This window comes from Cydia strobilella, chromosome 6 (assembly GCF_947568885.1).
Source record: "Cydia strobilella chromosome 6, ilCydStro3.1, whole genome shotgun sequence".
In the NCBI taxonomy this organism is placed as follows: domain Eukaryota; kingdom Metazoa; phylum Arthropoda; class Insecta; order Lepidoptera; family Tortricidae; genus Cydia; species Cydia strobilella.
Genome location: NC_086046.1, coordinates 22,014,157 through 22,030,936, shown reverse-complemented (window position 1 = coordinate 22,030,936; position 16,780 = coordinate 22,014,157). Strand labels below are relative to the sequence as shown.

Here is a 16,780-nt window from a genome sequence, read left to right as displayed (position 1 = left end):
GAGACCCTAGCAGTCATAACTGCTCTGAACCGATTTAGAGTTTATTTGTTGGGCTGCTCGTTTAAATTAGTAACGGATTGCCATGCAATTCGTAGTACCATGACTAAGAAAGACTTAGTCCCTAGAGTGGCGAGATGGTGGATGGCGATGCAAGAGTTTGATTTTGCTATAGAATATCGAGCGGGCACAAAGATGACTCATGTAGACGCCCTGAGTCGAAACGCTATTGCAGCAGATAATCCACCATGTCGCGATGATGATTGTCACGTCTTTCACATAGTTGGTGCAGAATCAAATGTCACAGTTGATGATAGGTGGCTACAAACTATTCAACAGGCTGATCCCGAATTACAAAGAATAGTACAAATTTTACAAGACCCTGAAACTAACACAACGGTAGATATTAAAAATAATTTTGTGTGTAAAAATGATAGGCTGTATCGTATGGTTAAAAAGGGTGAGGATGTGAGTTTGCTGTGGGTTGTTCCGAAATCAGTTAGATGGCAGATACTTAAAAGTCACCATGATGACGTTGGGCACTTTGGATATGAAAAGACTTATGAAAGAATTCGCAAGGTATATTGGTTCAAAAAGATGCGGCGGTTTGTCAAAAAATATTGTAATGCATGTTTACACTGCGCGTATAACAAAGTGCCCGGCGGCCCTAAAGAAGGCATGCTACATCCAATCCAAAAACCTGATAGACCGTTTCACACCTTACACGCAGATCATTGCGGTCCTTTCCCTGTGAGTAAACGTCGAAATGTATACATCCTAGCAATAATTGACGCATTTACCAAATTCATATATATAAAACCTGTCAAAAATTGTAAGACTAGCACCACCATAAATGTCTTTGAAGAATATTTCAGCATCTTTGCCGTACCGAGGCGTTTAATTACAGATAGGGGGACTAGTTTCACCAGTAACTCTTTTAAAAAATATATAAAAGATCAAGGGACTGTTCACATACTTAACGCGGTTGCTAGTCCTCGCGCAAATGGCCAGATTGAGCGCTACAATCGTTCCATTGTAGACGCACTTACATCAATGAATCATGGAAAACCTGATAATGAGTGGGACGTCTGTGTACCAAAAGTCCAATGGGGTCTTAACAATACCATCAATAAGGCCACTAATAAAACGCCGGCTCAACTATTATTTAGCTTAAGCCCCACAGGCAGTTCTGATGGGGTAATGAATGCGATAGTTTCCGAAGCTCAAGAGTATGAGAATCCTGATGTAATAAGGGCAGAGGCTAGTGAAAGGATGTGTATAGAACAAGAGAAACAAAAGGAGCGATTTGATAGTAAGAGAAAATGTCCACATAAATATAGTGTAGGTGACCTAGTGCGAATTGAAAGAGAAATAGGTAACCCAACTGGTCAAAGTAAGAAATTGCAACCTAAATGTAGCGGGCCTTATAAAATTACCAAAGTTTTAGGTAATGATAGGTATGAGGTTGAAGACACGCCTATTACTAAAAAGGTAGGAAAACCAATATACAAATCAGTATTTGCGGTAGATAAGATACACCCTTGGTTGGTTTTTGAAAATGATCCCATGGAGAGTGATTCTGACCCAGAAAGTATTAAAGTGTGAAGTAAATTATCTTAATTGATTATCACTTGGAAAAGTAATTGTATAACATAAATGGATAAACAAATTAATGATTACTTTGAAGTTTGTGTTACTTAATGATTAGGTAATGTAAATGTACTGTGTTGAATTAAATCTAGCCCTTGGTGGCGATACTAGCCCTGGTGGCGTTACTAGCCCTTGATGGCGTTACTAGCCCTTGGTGGCGTTACTAGCCCTGGTGGCGTTACTAGCCTTTGGTGGCGATACTAGCCCTGGTGGCGTTATAAGCCCTTGGTGGCGATACTAGCCCTGGTGGCGTTACTAGCCCTTGGTGGCGTCACTAGCCCTGATGGCGTTGTTATCCCGGAGTGGCGTCAATAGGTAAGGACAAGGTGTTTTATAATGAAAGTAAGTGCAGTGTGATTATCAGTTATCATTGATTTAAATTGATTGATTTGAAGTGCATAATGTTAATTATCTAGTAAATATTTATGATGAGATTGCTTAAGGATTGTATATGTTAAGAGATTAATATTTATTTATGATAACAATTGGTATGTATTGTTTTATGTATTCATAAATAATTAGTAACACGTACACGCGAGGACGCTTACGGTGTCAGAAAAGGCCGAATGTTAGCTAATGGTGGGTAACGAACAATGTAAACATTCAATTTCATGATTGACAGTTGAGGGTATAATTGAAAATCATTTAAGTTTAGTGATTAATTGCTTTTAATGTTTATGGATTATGATTGTACAAGTTTAGTTGAATATGTACTTTAATCTATTTAAATATTAGACTTAATTTGTATAAATACTTAGAAATATTTACAATAAAGTTAACATGCAAAGACTAATGCAAAATGTAGATCATTATAAAAATGTTTTATCTGGTTGGCAACATTGGTTGTCTTTGTTCAATTCATATCTATTCATTACTTACTGGTCGCTGATAAAAATAGCTTCTAAGTGTTGCAGAATAAATCATCAAGTACTTAAAATATCAATTGTAGTGATTATTTACGATTCCTGTGGTTCCCGTAGTACGGTTTTCGTACAACCGCCACCGACAAACAAGCATACGGCCCGCCTGATGGTAAGCAGTCATCGTGGCCTATGGACGCGTGCAACACCAGAACTATTACATGCGCGTTGCCGACCCTTTAAAAACCTGTAAACTCCTTTTTTGAAGAAACCTATACTTAGAAAGCGGCCGTGGGCATCATGTCAAACAATTCTTCAGAGCACAGCCTATTGTACACGCGGTAGAACACACACAAGGAGGCAGTCTCTCCTTAGACTTTAAGGTTTAATACCGCGTGTGAGTTGGGGAATTTAAAGTCATGCCGCGCAAGTGAATAAAAATACGTTAAAAAAAAAAACGTGAGCTAGGCCGCGGACTGGACGCACGCGGGGCGGAGCGGCGCGGAAAGTCGCCGCCGCTGTCGTCCACAACAGATTCATTCAATTCGTGTGACGACACGTCGGGCACTAGGAGTGACGTACGTACCTCGTGCAGGCGGCGCACCAGGCCCGCCGTGCCGGCGCCGGCGCCGCCCTCGCCCGCGAGCGCGGCCACCGGCGCTCCGCACTCGCGGAACTCCGGTGTGACGACACGTCGGGCACTAGGAGTGACGTACGTACCTCGTGCAGGCGGCGCACCAGGCCCGCCGTGCCGGCGCCGGCGCCGCCCTCGCCCGCGAGCGCGGCCACCGGCGCTCCGCACTCGCGGAACTCCGGTGTGACGACACGTCGGGCACTAGGAGTGACGTACGTACCTCGTGCAGGCGGCGCACCAGGCCCGCCGTGCCGGCGCCGGCGCCGCCCTCGCCCGCGAGCGCGGCCACCGGCGCTCCGCACTCGCGGAACTCCGGTGTGACGACACGTCGGGCACTAGGAGTGACGTACGTACCTCGTGCAGGCGGCGCACCAGGCCCGCCGTGCCGGCGCCGGCGCCGCCCTCGCCCGCGAGCGCGGCCACCGGCGCTCCGCACTCGCGGAACTCCGGTGTGACGACACGTCGGGCACTAGGAGTGACGTACGTACCTCGTGCAGGCGGCGCACCAGGCCCGCCGTGCCGGCGCCGGCGCCGCCCTCGCCCGCGAGCGCGGCCACCGGCGCTCCGCACTCGCGGAACTCCGGTGTGACGACACGTCGGGCACTAGGAGTGACGTACGTACCTCGTGCAGGCGGCGCACCAGGCCCGCCGTGCCGGCGCCGGCGCCGCCCTCGCCCGCGAGCGCGGCCACCGGCGCTCCGCACTCGCGGAACTCCGGTGTGACGACACGTCGGGCACTAGGAGTGACGTACGTACCTCGTGCAGGCGGCGCACCAGGCCCGCCGTGCCGGCGCCGGCGCCGCCCTCGCCCGCGAGCGCGGCCACCGGCGCTCCGCACTCGCGGAACTCCGGTGTGACGACACGTCGGGCACTAGGAGTGACGTACGTACCTCGTGCAGGCGGCGCACCAGGCCCGCCGTGCCGGCGCCGGCGCCGCCCTCGCCCGCGAGCGCGGCCACCGGCGCTCCGCACTCGCGGAACTCCGGTGTGACGACACGTCGGGCACTAGGAGTGACGTACGTACCTCGTGCAGGCGGCGCACCAGGCCCGCCGTGCCGGCGCCGGCGCCGCCCTCGCCCGCGAGCGCGGCCACCGGCGCTCCGCACTCGCGGAACTCCGGTGTGACGACACGTCGGGCACTAGGAGTGACGTACGTACCTCGTGCAGGCGGCGCACCAGGCCCGCCGTGCCGGCGCCGGCGCCGCCCTCGCCCGCGAGCGCGGCCACCGGCGCTCCGCACTCGCGGAACTCCGGTGTGACGACACGTCGGGCACTAGGAGTGACGTACGTACCTCGTGCAGGCGGCGCACCAGGCCCGCCGTGCCGGCGCCGGCGCCGCCCTCGCCCGCGAGCGCGGCCACCGGCGCTCCGCACTCGCGGAACTCCGGTGTGACGACACGTCGGGCACTAGGAGTGACGTACGTACCTCGTGCAGGCGGCGCACCAGGCCCGCCGTGCCGGCGCCGGCGCCGCCCTCGCCCGCGAGCGCGGCCACCGGCGCTCCGCACTCGCGGAACTCCGGTGTGACGACACGTCGGGCACTAGGAGTGACGTACGTACCTCGTGCAGGCGGCGCACCAGGCCCGCCGTGCCGGCGCCGGCGCCGCCCTCGCCCGCGAGCGCGGCCACCGGCGCTCCGCACTCGCGGAACTCCGGTGTGACGACACGTCGGGCACTAGGAGTGACGTACGTACCTCGTGCAGGCGGCGCACCAGGCCCGCCGTGCCGGCGCCGGCGCCGCCCTCGCCCGCGAGCGCGGCCACCGGCGCGAACCACTCGCGAAACTCTGAGTGAGACGCGAACACGTCGGGCATGAGGAAGTGCATCAGCGACCACAGCTCCAGCAGGCTGTTCTGCAGTGGCGTGCCCGTCAGCAGCAGCCGTCTGAAACATACAACCGTGTTAACACAAGGCCTGTACGCATCTCGGTGTACGAGTCGACGGAAGGAGGATTTCTGGAGGCAAATGTTAATGGGGACCTGGCAATCTGGAAGCATCTAGCTGTTAGCTCACCTGTCGGTCTGGAAGTTGAGTAGCATCTGCCAGCGCTGGCTCTTGAAGTTTTTGATGTTCTGCGCCTCGTCGAGCACGAGGTACCGCCACCGCTTGCGGCGGAAGGACTGGTGGTCCTGCACGACCAGCTTGTAGGACGTGATGCACACGTGGAACGAGTTCGGCTTCGTCCAGCCCACGCGCTTCAGCTTGCGCTCCTGCGCAACACATACGTCAAACCATATGAACAATCATATTCTTGGCTACTTCACTAAACACTGATATTTGTATGACCACTAAGCTAGACTGGAAAGAACGTTTTTGATACGGATTGACGAACAAAAGAAGTAACTAAATGTTTTTATTGAACACCGTAAAGTTAAAAAATACACAGAAAAGGAAACACAAGTTAAGGTCTAGGTAACAACAGGTGCTCTTATCGTTAAAAAACGATCTCTTCCAAACAACCTTTGGGTAGCAGGAAAGTTAAGTACTTACAACTTAAAAGAAAGAAGTTTTATATTGAAAAAAAATCCTGTGTTAAAAATTTGAGAAACTACTTTAGCTGATAGTTGGGACTTCGGCAGCCAATTAGGTAGTGATTTCTTGAGAGTATTCTAGAAGCCGTTTATTTATACAAGGAATTCCAACAGCTATGAAATATTACTTTAACTTTTCAAATAACAATACAGAGCCAATTACAGGAACTCGCAAATAGAGACTGAATATAATAATATGCTACACAGTACAGTACACGCTATGATACCATCGCACAATATGTGCTTTGTATTGATAGCTGTTGGATCTCCATAATATAAATAAATAAAATTACCTTGATGGTCCCATAGTATGTGAGGATCTTGAAGGCGGGACACCACTTCTTGAACTCCATCTCCCAGTTGAGCACGACGGAGGTGGGCGCCACCACGAGGTGCGGCCCCCAGTCCTGCAGCTCGAGCGCCAGGTGGGCGAGCAGCGCGATGGTCTGGATGGTCTTGCCGAGCCCCATCTCGTCGGCCAGGATGCCGTTGAGCGCGCGCGCGTGCATGGTGGCCAGCCAGTGCAGCCCCACGTGCTGGTACTCGCGCAGCGGGTGCTTCAGCAGGCGCGGCACGGGCGTGGCCACGGCCGTGGACTGCAGCGTGGTGCCGGTGGGCTGCAGCGTGGCCGCCAGCGACGCGGCCGCCTCCACGCGCCGCTCCGACCCGGCGCCCGCCTCGTCCACCAGCGTGGCCAGCTGCTCCGACCCGCCGCTCGCCGACGACTCCGTCGACTCCGAGTCCGTCTCGCTGTCCGTGTCGGCGTCAGGCGGCGGCGGCGGCGGCGGCGGCGGCGGCGCCGAGTACCGCCGCCTCAGCTCCTCGATGTCGAGGTCGGCCTCCTCCTGTAGCTCGTCCATCTCCTGCTTGTGGTCGGTGCGCTCGCGGCGCTCCTGCTCGGCGATGGTGTCCTCGTCGTCGGCGGAGTCGGCGTCGGCGCTGTAGTCGGAGGAGCCGGGGGAGGGCGGCGGGGAGGGCGCGGCGGGGGTGTAGCCGGGGGGGAGGAGGTCGGGCAGCGCGAGTCGCGACTCGCGCCGCAGCGCCTCGATCTCGTCGCGGTGGTGCGACGCGTCATGCTAACCGACAAACGAGTGAGCGAGTATATTACATGTAGGATAGAGCCTAATATATAGATTTAGGTATTAGATCGTCGTCACGTAAAGCACGCATACCTGCGCCTCCTGCTCGGCCTGCGCGATGGTCTCCTCGTCGTCGGAGTCCGGTCCCCGGGGTGTGAACTCGTCGTCGGAGGGCGGCGTGTCGGGCTGCGGCTGCAGACTGGCGGCCAGCTGCCTGGAGTACTGCTCCGTTCGGTCCACGATGATGGACAGCTGCTCGTCCAGCGCCTCCTTGCGCGCGCGCTCCACGCGTCGCGACCGCTTCCACTCCACCAACTGAACAACATACCGATTAAACCTGTCCCACTGACATGTTCCATACTGGTTGAACGGCGGAACCGATTCACTAAGGACCTCAAATAAGACAAAACATATCTTAATTTCAATGAAAGAACTTTCCACTTTGTAAGTCTCTTCACCCAACCTCAACCAACAATTAATGTGAAAGAAAATCTAAAATATAAAAAGTCATGAGTAATTATAATTATTATAACCCTTCAGAGGGCATTAATCATTTTAGACTTGTTGGAATTACAGCTTTCTCCTAGTCCTACTCTATGGGATTTTGCAACGTGAAGGAAGGGATAATGTACAATGATTGTCATGTCTGTTTCTCACATATTATATGTGTTGTATATGCAAACCTTACCTTTTCCACATTGAGCCAGAAGGTCCGGATCTCCTTGGCCGCGAAGGCGGCGATCCTCTTGAGCTGCAGCTCCTGCGCCTTCTCCGCCTTCTGCGCCGCGGCCGCCTTGTCTTGGAAATATTTCTGTACGGCTCGGGCACACTGTCAAGTAGAAAAATCTGTGCGTTCATTGAGCATTTCTTATGTTATGTCATAAAACATCACATTTTCTAAGAAAATATGGCCAATACATTTTTTTTTCTCGAACGAATTCGTACAGCATTAATTACAAATTTCACACACACTTAATAAAATTGGGTACACACACCTTGACACATTGAATACGGCCTTTACATTGGAATTGAAGATCCTTACTTTAGTTCTTCTCGTCAGGGTAGATGAGTTCCACACAGGTTTAAGTTGTAAAACTTATTATAACTAATAAAGCTACAGATAGATAAAACTAAAACAGTAATAACTAAAAGTAAAAAATCTCCCTAAAATCACCCGCTTCCGGGAATCTCCCCAAAATGCTGGCGACATTCCCCCTCTGAATCGCCAGGCCTAGCCTCTGAGCAAAGAACGAGGCCATTGATTACAAAATTAAGCATTTCATAGGTATCCAAAGTATTCAAATGTGTGTATTGTGTCAATTGTGTGCTCCTTGCTTTCTTCAAATTGGGTGGCGAAATTATGGACGACTTTGGCTCTACCCTCGTGGGAATGAAGTGGCACTTGTAGAACCAGTCATATGACCATTGTGGTATTTGGACATATGATTTAGGAAAACAAGTACCTTCTTGGCGGCCTGCTTCTTCCACTTGCGCTCGTGCGCGAAGTCCTGCGCGAGCCAGGCCATCTCCTCGAGCAGGTAGTCCCAGTGCGTCTTGGGCCGCGGCGGCTCGCACACGCGCGGCAGCCGCCGCTCCGCCCACAGCCCGGCGCGAGCCAGCTCGGCCACGCGCGCGGCCACGTACGCTTCTTGTCGTGCCTGTACAACAAAACGAATCATTATTCACTAAAAACATTCAATTGTTAAGGTGCCATGGGTTCAGCCAGCAAAGCGAGTGAGACATGGTATCCGGCGAAAAATTACACTAGTTGCTTCAATCCAATCAGGTTTAGTCTCGCGACTGATGGCCAATGGATTTGAGAAAAAACAAAGTAGCTTCACCTTCTCCACCATCTCGGTGGGCGGCGGCGGCGGGTCGGGCGCGGGCGGCTCGGGCGCGGGCGGTTCGGGCGCGGGCGGCTCGGGCGCGGGCGGCACGACCGGCGGCCGGCGCGCCTCCAGGAACGCCACGAGCTGCGGCGCGGGCGGCCGCTTGTGCCACGCCGCGTAGTCCATCATGTTGCCGCCCGCTTGCAGGAAGTACAGCTCGCTGAGCTGCTCCGTGTACCTGCAGCGACATCACTGTTACCAAATACAAATACCAAGAGTCAAGACCCGCCTATTCAATGGAGATGCTAAAGGAAAAAAAACTTTAAACCTTGCACAAAATGCGTTCTTGAGTTTGCAGCAAGCTCACAGAAGCATAAAGGTCGTAGTTGACGGCGAATGCTCAGACTCCATGTCTGTGAATGCTGGTGTCCCCCAAGGCTGTGTGCTATCACCCACGCTATTCCTTCTGCATATAAATGACATGCTGCAAATCAGCGGAATTCATTGTTATGCTGATGATAGTACGGGTGATGCCTCTTACACCGGCCGCACCAATATCTCTCGGGAAAACGTCATCGAGAGCCGGAACAAACTTGTGTCTGAAATTGAGACTTCCCTAAAAGAAATCTCTGAATGGGGTCGACTAAACTTAGTCCGTTTTAACCCTGCCAAGACACAGGTTTGCGCGTTTACCGCAAAAAAGTTAGAGTTTGTCGTATCACCTCGTTTTGAGAGCACTCCCCTGACTGCCGCAGCCAGTATCGGAATCCTCGGCGTCGACATTTCGAGTGAAGTTCAGTTCCGCGGCCATTTAGAGGGTAAGGCCAAATTAGCCTCAAAAAAGCTCGGTGTGCTCAACAGATCGAGACAGTATTTCACGCCGGCCCACCGCCTACAGCTGTATAAAGCGCAGGTTCGCCCACACATGGAATACTGTTCTCATCTATGGGCAGGGGCACCCCAATACTAGCTTCTCCCTCTGGACCGCATCCAGCGAAGAGCGACTCGAATTGTCGACTGCCAGCGTACTTCGGAACGGCTTGACTCCTTGGCGCTGCGTAGAGATGTGGCCTCGCTCTGCATTTTCTATCGCGTGTATAACGGGGAGTGCTCCGAGGAATTGTTCGGATTAATCCCTGCAGCTTCTTTTCGCCATCGCCCTACGCGACAACATTACCATCCTCACCACTTAGATGGTTGGCAGTCCTCAACTGTGCGTTTCTCTAGAAACTTCCTGCCTCGCACAGCTAAACTGTGGAATGAACTGTCGCCTGCGGTATTTCCGGACCGATATGACCTTCAAACCTTCAAGAAAAGAGCGTATTCCCATCTTAAAGGCCGGCAACGCACTTACAACCCCTCTGGTGTTGCGGGTGTCCATGGGCGGCGGTAATCGCTTCATCAGGTGATCCGTCTGCTCGTTTGCCTCCTATTTCATAAAAAAAAAAAAAAAAAAAGCTCAGTTCCCCATACAAACGTACTTACGCTCTCATTTTAAAACGACTAGCTAGATTGCTTTGAAATTTTGTACTTACAACTTACACACCCCTGTGTCGGTGTAGTTTGGATAAGATATATTATATCTATGCCTGTAATTAGTTTATGTAACTTCAGATACCATAGTCAAAAAAATACAACGAATTTAAGTTTTTTGGAAAGAAGTTCCTTATCGGACGGTTAGCGGATGATGGGGGCTAGGCGAAAAAAAGTGTAAGATTTTGCCACAGACCATCATGCTATTGAGAAAGAAGGAGAATGAAAATGAGGATGAGGATGACGGACACGGACACGGAAACGAAGGACATGAACATAACTGAACATGAATGAACACAAATAAATATGAAAACGTCACCACCCTTTCTTAACTTCTTTCCAACCGAGTTTTCCACGACACTCATTTTTTCATACAAATTTTGTTATTTCTCTATTAATTTAAAGCTCTTATCTATCTATCCAAATCAACCACCAACCTATCCAAAGTGGCCCTGACCTGGAAGTTGCCCGGCAAACGGAAACATGGTCGCCCTAAATTTACTTGGCGTCGTTCTGTGGAGCGAGAGCTGAGTGTATTGGGGTCATTGGGATGGGGTTGGAGTGGGTGGAGGTTACTCAAACTGCGCAGGACCAGAGTCAATGGAAGAATAAGAGTCGAGCCCTACATTTCTCACTCAAATGGCTATTTATATATATTTAGTGGAGTCAATATAAAGTTTAAGTTACATTAAATGCACACTCAAATTTTTCTACATGGGTGAATTCTATATCATATTGAATAGCCGTCTGTAAAGTAACAACTTGATATCAGTTCCCGTTTTTGAGAAATAAAACTTTTTTTTAAATCTTTTATACTACTTAAACAATAATTCCCACATAAGATATTTTTCGTAGAATGGGTTATGAAGCTTATACGACTACACGGTCAGAATATCTCTCGACAATAATGTAAATTATAGATTTATTGAAACAAATTATTATTTTGTAAGTTTTTCATGACCGAGGAACTCCCACACCGAGAGAAAAGTTTACTATGGTGGTTATGAAGTAGTTGTATCGATCATGTTTAAAAATCTCCCGAGTCACTACTATATTTGTAGAATAGCAGCAAGATTTTGGAAACAAACAGCAAATAATGTTCTGCACAATTAATGGACATTTCTAGTTTTTTGCCAGTAACTGCACAAGTTATGGAAGAATAACGTATTCATTTTTCTCTCGATAATTAAATCAATTTCCAGCATAAAAAAATTAAAAAGTATGCGGTATTTCCAGGCATTCACAGAGGCCAATTCGAACTTTATTTAAGATGTCAATAATATATCATTTTGTTATCATTCGCCCGACCGTCTCGCTCGCTCCAAAACATATTTTAACTAGTACGAGCGAAACGCACACGCAAATTAAAAAAATGATATCTTTAATAACAAAGTTCGAATTAGCCTCAAGGTATATTAGGAAAGTATACCTTATGGCTTATGGCATTGCGTTAAGGTTCAATAGTTCAATGCATTAAGTGTCTGTCTTTATATGAAAAACGATAGCTGTAAAATTTTTATATCTATTCACAAAACGTTTAGAATACTGGATGCTGTGTCAGATATAAATAGACCCTTGAAGTCTTACAACTATCTATTATGCTTCATCTGAATCTTACTGGTTAGTAAGGACCGTCCACTTAGTTATACTTCGAATAGCCGCCCGGACAAATTATAAAGCTAATTTCGAATTTTAAATTTTGACAATTCACGAGAAGAGTAACGTAACGTCAAACGATATGTTTGTCCCTTTTCAACGATCCTGTCATCCGATGCTTTTAGTAGCGGGAGCTGTGAGAGTGAAAAGACGCAAATGTCAGCAATTCTTACCGCTTGGTATTTGTCAGCGAGCGCATCGCCACATGAAACCAGTATGAACCTGGCCCTCGATTACGTATAATTGTAAGGAAACTTGGGATCAAGTTATATTAGTCTAAGGTCTAACAGTTGAGAATAAGACGTGCTCTGAATATACAGTGTGGAATTTTTTTATGGGCCCTGAAGGGAAAGTGCCTTAAAACCTTAAGTTAGCTCATTTTATTTTTAAAAAGAAACAAAACTGCATTCAAAGGTTTTTTGAAATTCGCTTGTCTCGCCTGGAAATCGAACCGACTAAAAATTCCAAACAATAAACACTCCCTATTTTAGAGTTTTGAATGATTCACGGTTAGTTTCACTAGACTTATATTGACCGGGATATAGACCGTGATTACCTTTTGTATTATTTGTGAGCTCCCGATATTTCGACGCAGTTACATGCATCATGTTCACGGGTGACTGAAGATAGCGGGTGGGTGTCAAAGTTGTGTAGACAGCGCTCTGTCTACCCTCATTCTTGCGCGTCGGCTGCGTTCACTTTCAACGTTACCAACGGTCGCATTCACACTTGTTGGTCCGGTCGCGTTCACACTCGTTGGTCTGTCCAAACAAACTACACTCACGGTGTCACTACGCGTGATTGATACGGATATCACTGGTTTTTTACACAAACAAATCACAGGATTCCACACATTTGACAGTTTAAACCCATCTTCACGATTAAAATTTTTGTATTTGTGAATTTCAACGGCTTCTCTTACCAATCTTGGTATATAGTGGCGTTCTGTCGAAATGACCTTGGGACTATGCAACTCGATCCAGTGATTTGTACCCGACTCAAGGAGATGCTGAGCAATAGCTGACTTGCGAACGTCATTGTTCTTGACCGCAGCAATGTGTTCTTTAATTCTGCAGGAAATAGTGCGTTTGGTCTGCCCAATGTACGAACTACCGCAGCTGCACTCAACTTTGTATACACCAGGTTTTTCCAGGGGAAAATTGTCTTTGGGCGACCGCAGAAATTGTGACTCCCTATTTTATTCTACTAGTCGATACCACGTCGATACAGTTAATGTTAATGATAACATTTCTTCAAGAAACATTAGGTCTTACACTCGTCTGTCGTACAAAATTTCCATAAAATCGAATATTTAGTACTCAAGAATATTTTTAGACAAGCACAATTGAAAAAAAAAAAAATTAAAAACCTTTGAATGCAATTTAGCTTCTTTTTAAAAATAAAAGAATGTCTCCTTTAAGTAAAATGAGCTAACTTAATGTTTTCAGAGAATTTCCCTCCAGGGCCCATTAATTTGATTATTAAATTATAGTGGTAAGTAAGCGCATTGAGTATGCACTTTTGTCTCAGGCGATGCCGCTTGGCACGATTGATTGTTCCTTAGGGCAAATAAAACTGATTCAGCCCGGTAGCCACAAGATCGTAACCCCCCCAAAAGGGGGGTGAAAGGGTCGGCTCCCCAAGTCCAATCTATGCTATATTTCTTCCTGTTCTTAGCAACTAGGACAACTTATATATCATTTTCGTATAATTTAGGAACGAGGAATTCATTTTTGAAAAAATTATTAGACCTTTCCATACAAAAAAAAATGAGTTGTTTACAAGAAAATTAAATGTTATGTAATTTTTTGTGACAATTTTCCCTGTTACAATTACAGTGTGGCGATTTGCACTCAATAAAAAAATGGACAATGTAGCCCATTTATTGTTCATTCTGGATGTTAGCGATCCAACCTTTGTGGTCTAGCGCGGATGCTACTTATAAAACTATAATTTTAAATATATGTCATAAAACATTCGCTAAAAAAACAATAAGATATGTCAATACATTCAATGTAAAAATACAATAAATAATATTCTGATTTATTATAATAACAAGTTTTTATTATTACAACAACAAAATCAAGAATATAGTTCACGCCTCATAGGCGCGTGAACATTTGGTGACCCCCGACGTGATAGTATAGGTCATTTGATGACCTTAACGCTCTTTGAGCAACAATCTTCTATCGAAGCGGCGCACGGATAACTACTGAGTCAGTCTTCAATAAACCAACATCAACCATCAACCACGAGCACGGAGCACGGAGATTATACAGGAACCCTTGCGTGAAGTGTTTGAGTAACGTAAATTACGAATTTCATGGTTGCCTTAATCCTGCTCTGCATCAGGTTGTATTCTTCTATTATAACGTTAAAAGCAAAATATTGCATTGATTTAATACTTACATTTAATTTTATTTAGATTTACAACAATTTTATTTTAAATTACAAATAGTCCAGTCACTTCAGACTGATAGTCCAATAAAATACAAAAAAATATTGAAAATTTTCTTGAAAATTCTAAAACTATATAAGAATCAAGGCATACGCAAGAAACGAGACTTGCGCATAATTTGCAGCATATTAGTATGCTCTGATAATAGCGTAATTAAAATTTCAGGGAATAAACTATATGTTGCCTTCGAAATTCTTCCGGAGATACGGGTGTAAGCTGGTTTTCTGCGTAGTTCTTCCGCTTGATCGCGAGGATATCATCACTACACGTGGACGTTAATACGGTGGCCTGCACGGTTTGAATTTTAATTTATTTTTAGTACAGTCTGTTCAATTTATTTATGCCGGTTTCTTAATTGTATGTGAATTTAATTGTATTTACAAAATGTCTGAAGAACTAAAGCCGCTAGTTCGCAAGCGCGGCACTATAAAGGCAAAGGTTACTTTATTTGAAAAATATATTGACACTATAAAGGCGATTTCGACTGAGAACTTCACTAAGGCTCTATTCGGTGAACTCCAGTTGAAACTAGGTCGATTTCAAGAATTGTTATCTCAGTTTGATGAAATTCAGTCAGAAATTGAAAATTTTGATGACATCAACTTAGCCGATCAGCTTTTAGAACGTGAGCAAGTTGAGGATTCTATCATAAGGTTGATTTCATTGTCACAATTGATACTTGAGTCGAACCAACCAGCGACTACTAAATATGCCACCGCTGTTTCTCGGGCCGAAGGTTCAATTCCTTCAAATGGCAGTTCTCAGGCGTCTGTCAACTGTCACATTCGGCTTCCTTCTATAAAATTACCTTCCTTTGACGGTTGTTATTCAAAATGGATGGAGTTTCGTGATAGCTTTGATTCATTAATAAATAAAAACGAGTCCATCCCTACAATAAGTAAATTTCATTATTTGCGTGCATCTTTGGAGGGTGGAGCAGCGATAGTCATAAAATCTATTGAGTTTACAAGTACTAATTACAAAATCGCATGGGATTTACTGTGCGAACGATACAACAATGAGAGAATATTAATAAATAACCACATTAAGTCACTGTTCAACTTTGAACCAATAACTAGGGAATCTCATAAGGCTATAAGGTACATGATTGACTTTTATTCCAAAAACCTACGAGCCTTACACACACTCAAAGAGCCCACAGATAGTTGGGATACGTTAGTTATATACATGATGGTGTCGAAACTAGATGGCGCCACTAGTAGGAAGTGGGAAGAACACAAAGGTACATTCGAAGTTTCTCCTAAGCTCGATAATTTCTTAGTATTCCTTCGTAATCGAGCGGATGTTTTGGAAACAATACAGTTTAGTGCTTCTACACAAAAACATGATAAGCCTACTAACCAAATAAGAGAAAACAAATACGTTACAACAATGCTAGGTACAAGTGAAAATAAATACACAGCTAGTGTTAATAACTTAGACACAAAAACAAGAATAACTTGTGCGTTTTGCAATGAAAATCACTTCAATTTTGAGTGTGACAAGTTTAAGGAAATGTCATTAGATAGCAGGCAAAATGACGTTGCGAAAAACAAATTATGTAAAAATTGTCTGCGCCCTGGTCATCACCACTTTCATTGCCGGTTAAGCCCATGTAAGACATGTCATAAAAAACACAATACACTATTACATATTGAAACTAATGACAACAATGATACAAATACTACTACTGCAATGTCTACATTCAGCCCAAACAACAAAGGTTATGTGCTGTTATGTACTGCTGAGGTAAATTTAGTTAATCCTGTAACAAAAGAAACTCACATTACTAAAGCTCTATTAGATCCAGGGAGTCAATCTTCTTATATATCTACAACAATGCAAAGAAGGTTGAACCTTACCTACAGTGAAATTGAGCCGACTCCTATAACTGGATTAAATGACTACCTGATTGGCAGTGCTTCAAAACTTAGCGATGTTATAGTACAATCTAAAACCGACCAATTTGAAATAGATGTGTCTTGTTTGGTTATGCCAAAGGTATCAGGACTTACACCAAATTTAGAAATTGACACATCACACTTTGACATTCCTGCATCTATTAAGTTAGCGGATCCCAGTTTTTATCGTCCGTCTGAAATACATGTGTTACTAGGAGGTGATGTGTTTTGGGACATTGTAGGATCCAAGAAAATTAAATTAGGCAAAAACAAACCAATTCTAAAAGAATCTTATCTAGGTTGGCTTGTGTCTGGTCCGACAGGTCAGGGTTCAAGCTCTTCTACTCGATGCCAATTTTCTCAAGAGAAGCTTCCACTTCGTGAGGCCCCGGAGGACGCCTTAAGCGAATGTTATTATGCTTCTAAAGGCGGTATATTTAACCACGAACATGATTATGCTTTCCTTCAAAGTATACGAAAGGTTAGAGCACCTGACCGAAATGGACCGTCCCGTTTTCGGGTATTTTATAATACATCATTACGTGATTCGCGAAATGTTAATGGACCTGTAGTCCATCCTAATGCAAGACATCACGTCTCATCAGAATTGAACTCACCAGATCGGGCTTCAAGGGGAGTCAAACCTCAACAA

At 46.2% G+C, this 16,780-nt stretch overlaps 1 protein-coding gene across 1 annotated transcript in view; it reads right to left on the bottom strand.

Moving 5' to 3' along the window:
- LOC134742349 (helicase SRCAP) overlaps nt 1-16,780 on the bottom strand; it is a 42,520-nt gene that overhangs the window by 18,369 nt on the left and 7,371 nt on the right. Inside the window, exons 3-9 of the mRNA XM_063675399.1 lie at nt 8,593-8,818; nt 8,215-8,409; nt 7,440-7,580; nt 6,845-7,066; nt 5,966-6,748; nt 5,155-5,351; nt 4,836-5,025 (exon numbers count right to left, since the gene is read on the bottom strand). Of these exons, the coding sequence (XP_063531469.1) occupies nt 4,836-5,025; nt 5,155-5,351; nt 5,966-6,748; nt 6,845-7,066; nt 7,440-7,580; nt 8,215-8,409; nt 8,593-8,818 (1,954 nt within the window). The remainder of the gene's footprint in view (nt 1-4,835; nt 5,026-5,154; nt 5,352-5,965; nt 6,749-6,844; nt 7,067-7,439; nt 7,581-8,214; nt 8,410-8,592; nt 8,819-16,780) is intronic.